The sequence below is a fragment of the Halichoerus grypus genome, chromosome 5 (genome assembly GCF_964656455.1).
Source record: "Halichoerus grypus chromosome 5, mHalGry1.hap1.1, whole genome shotgun sequence".
NCBI classification, from domain to species: domain Eukaryota; kingdom Metazoa; phylum Chordata; class Mammalia; order Carnivora; family Phocidae; genus Halichoerus; species Halichoerus grypus.
In genome coordinates this window covers 167,446,871-167,459,714 of record NC_135716.1, presented here as the reverse complement: position 1 = coordinate 167,459,714, position 12,844 = coordinate 167,446,871, and the positions used below count along the sequence as shown (strand labels likewise).

General features: G+C 52.8%; 1 protein-coding gene across 2 annotated transcripts in view; it reads right to left on the bottom strand.

Moving 5' to 3' along the window:
• SLC9A1 (solute carrier family 9 member A1) overlaps positions 1-12,151 on the bottom strand; it is a 51,073-nt gene extending 38,922 nt beyond the window's left edge. Inside the window, exons 1-2 of one of the 2 annotated variants that reach the window (XM_078073594.1) lie at positions 12,030-12,151; positions 10,980-11,086 (exon numbers count right to left, since the gene is read on the bottom strand). In XM_078073594.1, the coding sequence (XP_077929720.1) occupies positions 10,980-11,085 (106 nt within the window). In that variant the 5' untranslated portion in view covers position 11,086; positions 12,030-12,151. Of the gene's footprint in view, positions 1-10,979 lie in introns of both variants that reach the window. The other variant, XM_036116455.2, reaches the window with a different exon arrangement.
• Positions 12,152-12,844: the final 693 nt, after the last annotated feature.

Genomic DNA, 12,844 nt, shown 5'->3' with positions numbered 1-12,844 from the left:
CATGAATCTTTGCTTGGTCCACCGGCCAGCCTGGCCAGGGGAGGGTGGGGTGGACTGCCTGCTCCCCTCCTCCACTGAGCTGTAGCAGGAGTCTTGGGCTGTGCTCAGTGAGGTGAGCTGGCTCCGCCTCAAGCAGGCATCCTGCCTACCTGGTCCAGCATCCAGATTCCTGCGGGCCCTGGCCCAGGACTCAAAAGGTAAGATCTCGATGCCCTGCCTGCTTTGATGGCAAAGATGCTATAAAAAGCACAGCACCCAGGCTCAACACTGGCTTGTGACGGAGTCCAAAGCCTTGCAGTTGGTTCTCCTGCAAGGGGCTGTGTGGCCAAGGTCAAATGGCTTCCCTGCCAGGAACAGCTCTCAGACAGATACTCCAGCAGGAAGCTGCCCTTCTTAGGCCCATCAGAGTTACCAAGGCTTAGAAACCAACATCCAGGCCAAAGACCACAGCCCCTCCTATTGGTCCAGCTCTTACTGCCCAGAGACCCCTGGGTTATTAGTTAAGAGAGCAGGGAAAGCCCGCCCTCTGCCATTAAACTCCTGTGTGGCTCTGGGCACATCCTCTCTGGGCCTCAAGTGGAAAATGAAAGGATGAGATCAAAACATCTCCATCTCCCCTCTGGGCCCCGGGGCCCCAGGTTACCATAAGATTCTTTCTACCTCTAGTATTCTGCAGGTAGAAAAATATTCTCTACTTTCACTCCCAGAAACAGGGTGAGAGCAAGAGATAAAGCGTCCTCAGTCCAGGAAACAACAGAGGCCAACCAGGGCTGCCCAGCACTGTGCCCTCAAAGCCTGTCCCCTTCAGAGGCAATCCCTTGTTTCTGCTGCCTCAAAGGTAGCTGCTTCCCCTAACAGACTCAGAGGTGTGTTTGGGCCCTAGCCACTTTAGGAAAAAGGGGGAGAGGCCTGAATTACCTTCTGGGGTGTGAACTGGACTCACCACGGAAACCTAGCAGACCTTGGGGGCAGAAGGAGCCCAGCACCTTCCCTGCTTGGACAGGAGGGCAGGGCAGGAGGAGTCTGCTGCATCTGCTTTGATTCCCAATCCAGAAAAGCTTTTCTCTACTTTATAGGGTCAATTTCCTTTTTCTTTTTCCAGGACACAGCTTGCTCATTCTGACTGGGTTTATTCCCCTTGCCTAGAATGAGTTCTGCAGTCCCCTAGGCAAATCCCACTCACCCCAGGGTTCAGTATTATACTTTGCCCAACCAAAGTCCTTTACCTTTCTTCAAATTTTCACAGCACAAAGTGCCAAAGCTCTTCAACTTTGTGGGGCCACAGATCCCTCGGAAAATCTGTGGCTAATACTACTCTCTCTGATAAAAACATATACTACGTCTACAGACTATTTTGGGGGGGTCCACAAGTCCCCTGACCTCCATCATGGACTTGAAAGACTCTTAGGGGCACCTAGCTGGCTCAATTGGTGGAGCATGCGACTCTTATTGTGAATTCGAGCCCCACACCTGGTGTAGAGCTCACTTAAAAATAAATAAATAAAAAATAAAAAAGTATCTTAGAAACCTAGATCCTAGAAGAAAAGCAGGTCATCCAGTCCATTCTCCCACCTAAGCCAGATTCCCTTCCAAAAGCAAGCCTTACTGGGATGCCTGGGTGGCTCAGTCAGTTAAGCATCTGCCTTTTGCTCAGGTCATGATCCCAGGGTCCTGGGATCGAGTCCCGCATCAGAATCCTTGCTCAGCAAGGAGCCTGCTTCTCCCTCTGCCTGCCATTCCCGCTGCTTGTGCTCTCCCTCTCTCTCTCTGAGAAATAAATAAATAAAATCTTAAAACAAAAACAAAAAAGCAAGCCTTACCGAACAATGTTCCTCTTCTCCACCTGGCCCCTCCTCAGGACTACTCCTTCAGGAAACCTTCCCTCATCTCTCCTGCTCCAATCCAATGCCCCCATCATCCCAGCCTGAGCCACACACTTTCCTACCTGTGCTTCCTCTCTTGTGTGTTGTCTTACTTCCCCAGGAACAGAGCCGCCTCTCTGCGAACCCGTTCATTTAATCCCATAACCCTGAGCTGGAGTTGGAGAGGACCATGATCCAGTACTTGAGAATTCTATACTCTGGAGGCAGGGCTAATGACAGCAGTGGGCCATCTCCCAAAGGGCCTCAGTCTGCCCCGGGCCTCACCAGAGCAGGGGCTCCTCTGGGATGACTGCCTTTCCTGCTGGAAAGTCCCGGAGAGGCCTTTCAACAACTGAAATCGACAGATAAGAAAATTAAGGCCCAGGGAGGCAAAATTACTTACCATAGGTCAATATGCAAGAAAGAGGCAGAGCTAGGACTAGGATCCAGGTCCCAGCCTAGAATTCTTTTCCTTTACACAAATGGTTTTATGAAAACTAAATCTATCCTCATACTCCCACACTCATAGATGCATAGAGAATTTATGAAAAGTAGCACAAGAAAGTTAACTCCCGGGAGTATGACAGTTGGGTTATCAGAGAAGTAAGGAGGGGAACTTTTACTTTTTACCTTAATACCCTGTATCTGTACTGTGAGTTTTATTTCTGTTTGTTTTGTCTTGACCACAAACATGTTTTATTTATTCATATTTTAAAAATAAATCTGCCACAGAAAGGAGATTCTGGCCCCAGCCCATTCCCAACACACATAAAAACAAAGAGAAGCCATAAGTCAACCTGTGTAGGCACAACCATAAATTAGTGAGATTGCCTTCTTGCATGGTTTATGGCCACTGGTCTCATTCATTCACAGTCACGGTGCAGTTGATGGCTTGAAGAATCTTCCCGGGAAAAGTTTAATTCAATTAGGGCTCTTGGCAGCTCCCTGAGGAAGCTCTGGTATCTTGCTTTTACTTACAAAAATCGAGGGCAGACCAAACAGACCCAGACTTTCCCAGGGAGACCCCACCCAGCCCAGAGAGGATGCCCTTAGAGATCATCCATTAGAGCCAAGCCCAGGGAGGTGGCCAGGGAGGGAAGTGGCCTAGGCAGACCGCTCACACACGGGCTGAGGCCTCCAAGCCCTCTGAGTGTGACTTTCGGAGCTCAGTTAAACCCCCGGCCCGGCATTCAGTCGGGGGACTAGCCTCTCCAACCCTTGCTCTCCTTCCTCTCTGAGCCATCAAACTGGTTTCCTGTCTGCCCCATGCTTCACATGGACCCCATCTCTACATGGAAGTCAGTCCTGCACTCCTTCAATCCCCAGATACACAGGAGCCCTTACTAATCTGCACCAGGCAGAGAAGAAAGCAAACAAAGGCCCTGTCCTCAAGGGGCTGACATGCTTGTGGGGATTGTGTGCTAATAACTCTCTCAGTCCTGCCTGTTAATCTCATTCCTCTCTATCCTTCAAGACTGGCTCAAGTTCCACTTCCCCTGAGAAGCCTCCCCTTCTCACCGCTGCCCTCGGGGACTGATGTTCCGGGAGTCTGCCCATCCCCTCAACACAGACCATTTTCTCCTAAGCACACTGGAAGCTCCTAAAGAGCAGTGCCCGGGGTTTCACTCTTCTTGGTTCCCTGATGGGCCACAAGCTAGACGCCTGGTGGCTGATTTCGGCTGACCTGCCTCTTGGATCCCAGCTTGAGGAGACTAATTAATTAGCTGCTCTCAGTCCCGGCTGACCAGTACAAAGACACAGCCTTTGTGAGCTTTGCCTGGCATACGCCAAGTGCTATGTTAAGTGTTAGCTATTTATTATTTTGGTGAGCTTGTGGGCTCTGCCTGACACACAGCTGTGATGTCACCCCTCCGCCTTCAGTGGCCTGGTCTCCAGCAGGCTGAACACTGTGGAAGAGCCAGACTGGGCTTAGGGGTAAGTGTCCCCCTCCCCCCGCCAAGGGACTGGAGAGGGGGCCCGGGGAGGAACAGGACTTCTCGTCCTGAACCTCGCTCCGAGCTGCTTAAGGACATATCATTCCAGAAAAGAACTTGCTGGGAGTGATTCTGGGAACTCCAAATTTTCAGCAAGTCAGTATTAGAAGTCAGGAGTCAGGTCTGGCCTAATAGACCCCAAAACTGGCCCCGCATGCTAGATGAGCTTTAGGGGGAAGAAAATGAAGTCAGCATGATCCCAAGGAAGGGGGAGAGCCCACTGATCCAGGCCCAACTCAAAACTTAGTTCAGTTAAAATTAGATTAGCCCATACGAGTAAAAATACCCACATATAATCACGGGCTGCCTAAAAGTATCAGTTGATGTTTATCGGCATCTAAAGAGATGGTTTGGCCCAGGGCGGTGTGTGCAGACAACCTTGGGGAGACATGTCTGACTCAGACGTTTGCAGGGGGTGTGAGTGCTGCAAAATGAGGCCCACACAGGCGATGGATGACTCAGGAATAACCCAGGTCCTGGGTTTGCTGAGTGAGCCTTCTCTCCCCACCGAGGAAAGAAAGGGGGCAGGTGAGGAGATGACAGGAGGAGGCAGGCCAGCCAGCTCAGTCCAGGCTGGCATTCACAAAGGGAGCCTGGGGCCCCTCCACTCCAGTTCCCTGCCTCTCCTGTGTTTCTGAATGCCAACACCTCAGAGAAGGGCTATTTAATTCATAGTGGGACTTGGAGTGGGGGGGGGGGGGGAGTCACAGTTTTTTCCCTAAACCCAAGAAATGATCCACAGAGAGCAGTCAAGACTTGAAATACTAAAACCGTAAAACTCTTCCTTGTTCAAAATGATTATGGGAAAAATAAAACTTCTGAACTGAAAGGGAGTTGGGGCATAATGAAGAACATGGGCACTGGGGTCAGAAAGATCTGAGCTTAAACCCCAATATTTTCAAGCTGTGCAAGTACCTCACATAGCTTCTAAAATAGGAGCTTAATAAGTAGCAGCTAAGGTAATTAACAAATATTGGACAAAACTAGTACAAATATTTCCTAACAGGAGCTCAGAGAGGTTGTGCCTTGCCTAAGGTCACACACCTCAACAAAGAACTAAGACCAGATCTCAGGTTTCTTGACTTCCTCATTCCTGCCCAATCAGCATGTTTTTGGTTGTAATTCACTTCTCTGCCTCTCCTTTCTCTTCCGGGAGGGCCTACAACACTTTAAGGAAAAGCCCTCTATTTCAAAGGTTTGCTGTTCCATTGACCAGGGCTCTGAGAATGACAGGCCCCAAGGCTGAGTTCAGCCCTCATGTTCTTTGTAAGAACTAGGAGCTGATCTGGCCTGGGCTCCAGACCACCCCAGACTGCCCTGCTCCTTCAGCTCTCCCCTCCTACTGGGGGAACTGGTGCCCCTTCTGACGACGACTCGAGTTACCAATGTGGATGTGCCTAGTCACTTACTCTCATCAAAGCCCCTTTGGATCTCTGGGTTCCCTTGATCTTTATAAGGACCCAGCATGTCAGCCAGGCAGGAAAGAGGATGGGGTCTTGGGTTAGAAGTCCACAGATGTGTCCTTTGCCACTTAACTTGCTAAGTGACCTCAGGTTCCTTAGATGTACAAGGGGCACATCAAGACCACCTGCTAACCCACCAAGACGATCAGAATTAAATACTACATATGCAAATGCTTTGGAAACAGGTTACAGTAGTAATGATAATTACTACTAGATTCTGCCTGCCTTCTAGGGCTAAAGAAATTTGTACCACCTGCTCCCAACACAGAGGCTGCCTCTCAGGGCATCCTGCTGGGCCCTGAGGATAACCAAAAGCAGCTCCACACCCTCCCTGCCCAGAGGCAGAAGACCACAATCAAAAGGTAGCCACCCCCAACTGGCTAGCTCCCCTTTCACTGGCACCCCCCTGCCCAAGCAGGGAAGAAGTAAGCTCTAGTCAGACCCCAGAGAGGGCACCTCCAAAGACAGGACAGGCAGGGTCACTACCAGAGGACCAGCGACAGGCCCAGCCTCACTGCAGGATTCAGTTCTGTCTGTGCAACTCACAGGGACAGGGGATAGGCCCAAAGCCAGGCACAGAACCCCAACAGCTTCCTCGGGACAGAGAGAGGGCTCCCACCACGGACGTGTCCAAGTGCGGCAGGCTGGGCACCAACTCCGCAGAAGGCCGTGTGTGCATCCGCCCATGGGACTGTGAGGGGCAGGAGAGACAGGTGCACTCCCCTAGGAGGCTATGCCAAGACTCAAACAGAAAAGAAACAGCAATTCAACATCACACAAGATAACCTCTATGAGCTGTTTCCTCATCTGTAAAACAGAGATAGCCTTTCTTTCATATGATTTTAGAATTAAATGAGATCACTTTTTTTTTAAGATTTTATTTATTTATTTGTCAGAGAGAGAGAGAGAGAGAGAACACAAGCAGGGGGAGAAGCAGGCTCCCCGCTGAGCAGGGAGCCCGATGCGGGGCTCGATCCCAGGACCCTGGGACATGACCTGAACTGTAGGCAGACGCTTAACCAACTGAGCCACCCAGGCGCCCCTAAATGAGATCACTTTTATAAAGTGCCTGACACTACTCTGTAGATACTCAATAAATGCTAATTCTGATTAAAACACAAACACACCCAACAGAAGGGATGTCACAGGGCAGGCTAGGCCTCGTGCCAAAGTTGTGGATAAACAATAAGGGAAACGGGTTCAGGGGGAGCAGCCAGAGCCACGCTGTGGGCTGAGTGGGCTGGGAAAGCCGCCCAGAGGGGTGGAGTCTGAACAGGCCCTAGAAGCTGCCTCAGCAGCCGGCCGGGCAGAGTGCTGGGCATTCCCAAGTGTGTCCCCTACACCCATCTGAGAAGGTAGAGACAGCGTCATCACCTTACCAATGAGGCAAGTCTGGTCCAGAGAGACGAGGCAGCTGGCCATGGTCACTGGTACCATGGGGCAGGGCAGGAGCCCAGGCTTTCTGACCATGTCTTTGCTTTCCCAGAGCTGGAGGAGCGGGGTGGGAAGGAGAGGAAAGGCATGCCTCGTGGGAGCTCAGCTGAATGAAGTCCAGCAACATGACCAGTCAGAAGCCCTCCGAGTGCCCTGATGCTTCTGGAGACACGTGTCCTACCTGAAGGCCTCCTCCCAGCCCCCAGGTGACCCTCCCCTCCCACTGTCCCGCAGTCAGTCAGCTATCTTCCCCAAGAGGAAAAGGTCACCCCTTTCTTTTTAGGGAGTGCCGTCTGGGCTTCTTGAGACAATTTCAACATGACCTTTAAAGTTGGTCGTCTCTCCTTCTGAGAAGTGGGAGAGGTGAGTTCTCGTCTTATTTTTACAGGAAACCAGTTGCTGGGGCTGATAGATCCATGCATGTGAAGTGGGCAATAGTGACCCCCACCCCCCCACCTCCCCTACTCACAGACTTGTTTGGAAATGGCGGGATCCGCCTTGCAAAGACCAAAACAAAAACAAAAACAAAAAAGCTAGAAGATGTGAAGAGACAAAGGAAGGCTTTTTTGCCTCTGGTCAGGAGACAAGATGAATACCTGCTTTATGGGCTCTCGGGCCCTGCCAGGAGTTCCAGGTCAGGGATATAGGCAAACAGTCGTGGGGGGTGCAAGCGGCGAGCCGGATTACAGTTGGGCTCTCCCTTGGAACAAGACTGGGAGGCGGGTGAACTGGGGACAAAGTGGAATTCACGCAGGGCCCAGATCACAAGGTGGGGCGGGGGGGCGGGGCGCGGGGGAAGCAGACCTAACCTAAGGCTTGGGGTCACACTCACAGGTCTCCCAATAGTCTAAACCCCCCTCCCACCACCAGCCCCTCCACATCAAGGAAAAGGCAAGAATCCGTCAGGGAGAGCAAAAAGGCGCAGAGAAGGGCCTCCGGTCACCCACGGAGCCAGTCAGAAGAGAACCCAGAAGCATTACTCTAGAACTTCAGCTCTAACCAACCCCACCCTCCCACAACCATCTCCGACGGGTCAACCTGAGCCTCTGCTCACTGATTAGGACAGGAAGGTGAACTGCACACAGCATTTTCTATTCGTAAAGGAGGGGTACCTTGCAAGGGAAGCAGCTGCCAGACGTGACAGAACGAGGGCTCCAACTCGGCTCCTACCCACACTGAGGTGCTGAGAGGGTAGGCAAGATCCCGAAATGAACTCCGAGGTTCCTGGGTATCTGAGGGTGCAGAGGGAGCATGGCCTCAGCCCCCACCCGCCCCCTAAGTCAGTTGGTGCTGTCTCCCCTCCCTGCCCCCACCAGCCCTGGAGGCAGCTAAAGTGAAAGGAAGAAAAAAATCGGTAGGACACATCCAACACCCCGAAACCTTAAGGAAGGATGCCCTGTGGCAGCCTAGGGTTGAGAGATTTGTAATCTTCCAGCTTCAGAGGAAGACGGGAGGCTGAGGTAGGGATGCATTTGCCTTTGGTGGATCAAATCCCAAGACGGGCGGACACCTGGGTGGCTCAGTCATTAAGCGTCTGCCTTCAGCTCAGGTCATGGTCCCAGGGTCCGGCGATCAAGACCCACATCAGGCTCCCTGCTCGGCAGGAAGCCTCTCCCATTCCCCCTGCTTGTGTTCCCTCTCTTGCTGTGTCTCTCTGTCATATCAATAAATAAAATCTAAAAAAAAATCCAAGAAAGAGGGGCGCCTGGGTGGCTCAGTCAGTTAAGCGTCTGCCTTTTGCTCAGGTCATGATCCCAGGGTTCTGGGATTGAGCCCCGCATCGGGCTCCCTGCTCAGCGGGAAGCCTGCTTCTCCCTCTGCCCCACCCCCACTCGTGCACTCTTTCTCCCTCTCTCCCTAATAAATAAAATAAGTCCCAACAGGGGCAACTGTCACTCACTGAGTGCTTCCTGTAGGTACAAAGGCAGCTTCGTAGGCATTAACTTGGGTCACTGTCAATCAGCAGCACTACAGGTTACTATTATTTCCCCCTTTTATATCTGAGGAAGTAGAGGCTCAGAAAGGCTCAGTGGCAGAGCGGAGGCGTCTTTAACCTCAGTTCTACATACACTGCAAAGAGAAAGGAAAAAATGGGCGTTCACTTTTGCCACCTGAACAGGGACCCTTGAGATCTTTTGGTCATAATTCTCTTCTCCAGAAGAGCCAGATGCTAGGGCTCCTCTGTTTTCCGAATGCCCTTGCAAGCCAGAGACACAGACTTTTGGAACTGCAAACGTCCTCAGACATCATATCCAGCCTCCTCACTTTACAATGGGAAAACTGAGGCCCGAGGCTGAGTGATTTGCCAGGGTTACCCGAGTCAGTGGAACGGCAGAAATGTCAGACCTGGAAGGGGCCAAAGATCAGCTGACAGGAGGGGAGGCGTGACTGGCCCAAGGTCACAGAGGGAGGTGGGATAAGAAGCCAAGTTTCCTAACTTCTAGACTGATGCCCTTGCCATGGGATCATCTCTGTTCTCCAGCTGCTCAGGGTCCCCGGCACAGGTTCTGGTGGGGACAAAGCAGGTCAAGCCTGACCCCATTAGAAACAGATATCAGGCCCTCAGGGACAAACTCCTTAGTGCCCAGAGTAGGATCTGTGTGGTCATGCTCTCGTCCCAATAGAAGGCACTGAGACTTGTAGTGTGTGTACCGGCCTCAGTGCCCTGACACGATGCCACTTGTCGTTGGAAGGTGAGGGAGTTGCAGAGAGAAGGGCAATTTCGAGACAGTGATTGTGAGGTCTCTTCCTGGTCTCATACAGGCAGATGACACATCACAGTCACTAGATTCTTACAAAAAATCAAGACGGTTTTCATGACTCAATTGACATGGTCAAATTTAGAGATTCTTGCCAGTTTCACAGCTGGGCAAGACCTGCAGAAAAAGGCCCCAGCTGGTTCAAGGTCATGTTGTTGGCAGGATCAGTACACATAGCTCCCCTCGCCCGGTCCTTGATTTTTACCAGGACGCTGGCTGCCATCGGGGTGTAGGTCCCTGGAGCTGCTTCCGTCACAGCACCAAAGCTCCACACCAGCAACCGGATCTGTCCTGCTGCAGCATGTCCCAGAGCCCGCCTCACGCCAGCCTGGCATCACCACTCAGCTCCTGCGTGTCCTTGGAAAAGCTGCAAGGCTTCCTACCAAGAGTCACAAACTCCCCAGACCCAAACCAGCCGAATCCCAGGCCCTCACGCCTTCACAGATAGCTGGGGCTAACAAAGCAAAGGCAACAAGCAAAGGCTTTCAAAGCCCCCCTGGACACACTTTCCAGGGACTTCTGGGCTCTGCAGGCTCCGGTGAACTCCATCCAGCAGAACGGAGTGTTCAGACATAGCAGGGAGGGAGACCAGGGAGGGGAGGGAACAACTTTTCTGGTTTCTTCTCCCCAAAAGAACATTTCCAAGCCTCTTCAGACCAGAATATCCTGAGCCCATCCACCTGTCCCTCTCCCACTTGGTTGAGCGGCCAGCCAACGTGACTGGCCAGCCCATGCAGCACCTTGAGACACAGCCGGGTGCCAACGTGGAGGTGAGCGGGGGGCCAGACCGAGCTTCAACCTCGTCCACTCCCCCTCCACCTCCAAAACAGGCTTCAGAAATTTCCAGGGCTCCGGTCCCATAAACTGTATAAAGGATGGCATTCCTGGGCCGGAAATTGACTCAGGGGCTCCTGGCCAGCCTGGGCAGGCAAAGCTGACAGATAACATTCTGGGAATAAAGGAAGGTGATACTATGGGGATCCCTCATGTTCCAGCACACAGGCCCCCTGCTATACTTAAACTCCTCAGACAGGCCAAGTCGATATACACTCCATTCTGGAACGCCCTCCCATGAAGCATGTAATTGCCCTGCTGTGACAGAGCCAACTGTGCCACTTGCTGGAACACACTCTTCTGTCTCGTACACAGCTGGGTGCCTGGCTCCCCTCGGGGTCTGGCCCAGCCAGAGGAGACCTGCAGGCCTGGAACCCTCGCTGAACGTACCTAGTATAAGCAGCATCCCATGCTCTACTCCTGCTTTTTCCCTTTGCATAAAGCTGACTCCAATCTTGGGAGCACTCCAGACCACAGAGCCCAAGTTTCAGAAAGACCAAGATGGCAGGACGGAGGCTGCCTACTTTACTGGAGTGGTCCGGACCTTTATTCCTGGGCAGTCTCGAGTGCTAAGGATGGGGCAAGAAGCTCGCTAGTCTGGGCAGCAGAAGTGTCGGAGCAAACCGGACTTACCTATCTTCATGAGGCAGGCCAGCAGGATCCACAGCGAGATCTCAAAGGGTACGCGCACGTGTGTGTAATCGATGCCCAGGACTGGAAAGGCCTTTCGAGTCTTCATGCTGTGTTCAGTGACGGAATGGTTAACAGGGCGGCTCTCGGGGGCGAGCTCCGGTGGGGCGGTGGTGACATCCCCAATGGAGCGTTCCCGAGGTGGCTCTGAGCCTCGGATGGTGCTGGCCGTAGGGCTGGGCTGGAGGCCATGGCTCCTGAGAACAGGTAGCAGCCCCACCAAGGCTACCACCACCAGCAACGAAGGGAAAATTCGCGGGGGAGCGCGGCCACAGACGCCAGACCACAGAAGCATCATGCTGAGCCCTTGGTTCAGCAGGCCTTGACCATTAGCAAAGTAAGAGTAAGACCTGGGACATAGGTAGCAAGGGGTCAGCAGGTGGAAGACAGACTGGAGCAGTTCCTAGGAAAAGTTCATGTTTTAGAGAAGTATTTGTGTGGAAGCAGATCTCTGGGGGTGGAGGGAGGCTGGGTTTGCAGTGGAGAACTCCAAACTGGGGAAAGGGGACAAGGACCCAGGAAGGACCACAGGAGACCAAAAGGTCTGGAAGTCAGGCCCGGGGAAAGGGGGTAGGAGAAAGAGATTGCACCCTAGGGACAGAGGAAGAGACAGGACAGGTTGGACCCCAGACAAGGAAAAGGAAGAGGAAAGGCTGGGACCCTTGGCTGAGGAAAGTGACTGAGGAGCTGGGACTCAGCTAAGGGAAGGGGCAGGGAGCCTGAGCTAAAGAAAGGGGGACCAAAGGAGGGGTGGGGGGGGTGGGAGCCAGTCCAGGAAAAGAAGAGAGGGGGCTGGGAGCCCAGCCTGCGAGGGAGGAGTGAAGCCGGAAAGCGGCCGGGAGCTTCCCCACCCAGAGCAGGGCCGGGGTGCAGGCGCGCCGGGCTGAAATTCCGGGGAAATGGAGGGAGGCGGAAGGCGGAGGCAGGCGGCCTGGCGGGAGGGCGCCTCGGCGCGGGCTGGGGGCGGCTCGCGGTGGGCCGGCGGCAACACACCCCTCCTTGCGGCCCTGGCGCGGCGCTGCGCTCCGCCCTGGCCCAGCTTCAGCTCCGCCGCGTCCAGCTCCAGTGACAGTTCCAGCCCCAGTGACAGCTGCAGCCACGGCCCCAGCCCCGGCGGCGGCGGACTGATGCTTCGCTGAGCCCGGCGCTGGTATTTATAGACACCAGCGAGCAGCCAGCGCGGCGGGCTAGAGGGACCTGTCAGCGCCCGCGCACCGCAGCGACCACTGTCGCCAAGGGAAGGAAGTACGGGTAGGAAGAGGAAGAGTCAGAAATGACCAAAAAAAAAAAGGACGGGGGGTGGATTGAAGCCCCAGAGATTGTAACTAACACGGGGGGAATGCTTTACTAGTTACAAAGCGCTTTCACTAGACACCAGCAGTTCTCAACAGTCTTGTGAAGGATATATTTTATCTTATGTATTTAGTTACTATATGACCTTGAGCAAGTTACTTAACTTCTCTGTTCCCTAACTTTCTTATCTGTCAAGGGGTTATAGCAGCAGTACCTATTTCGGAGGGATGATATGATGGCCAGATGAGAGTCTACACAAAGTGTTTAGAATAGAGCCTGGCCTATAGAACCATTATTATGGTTCCGGTGTTGCAGATAAGAAAACAAGAGAATTCCTTAGCTAGTGTATAAATAGTTATATGAGTTTGCTAGAGCTGCTGTAACAAAGTACTACAAACTGGGTGGTTTAAAGAACAGACATTTTGGTCTCATACTCTGGAGGCTAGAGGTCTAAAATCAAGGAGTCAGCAGAGTTGGGTCCTTCTGAGGGCTGTGAGGGAGAATCCGTTCCTTGC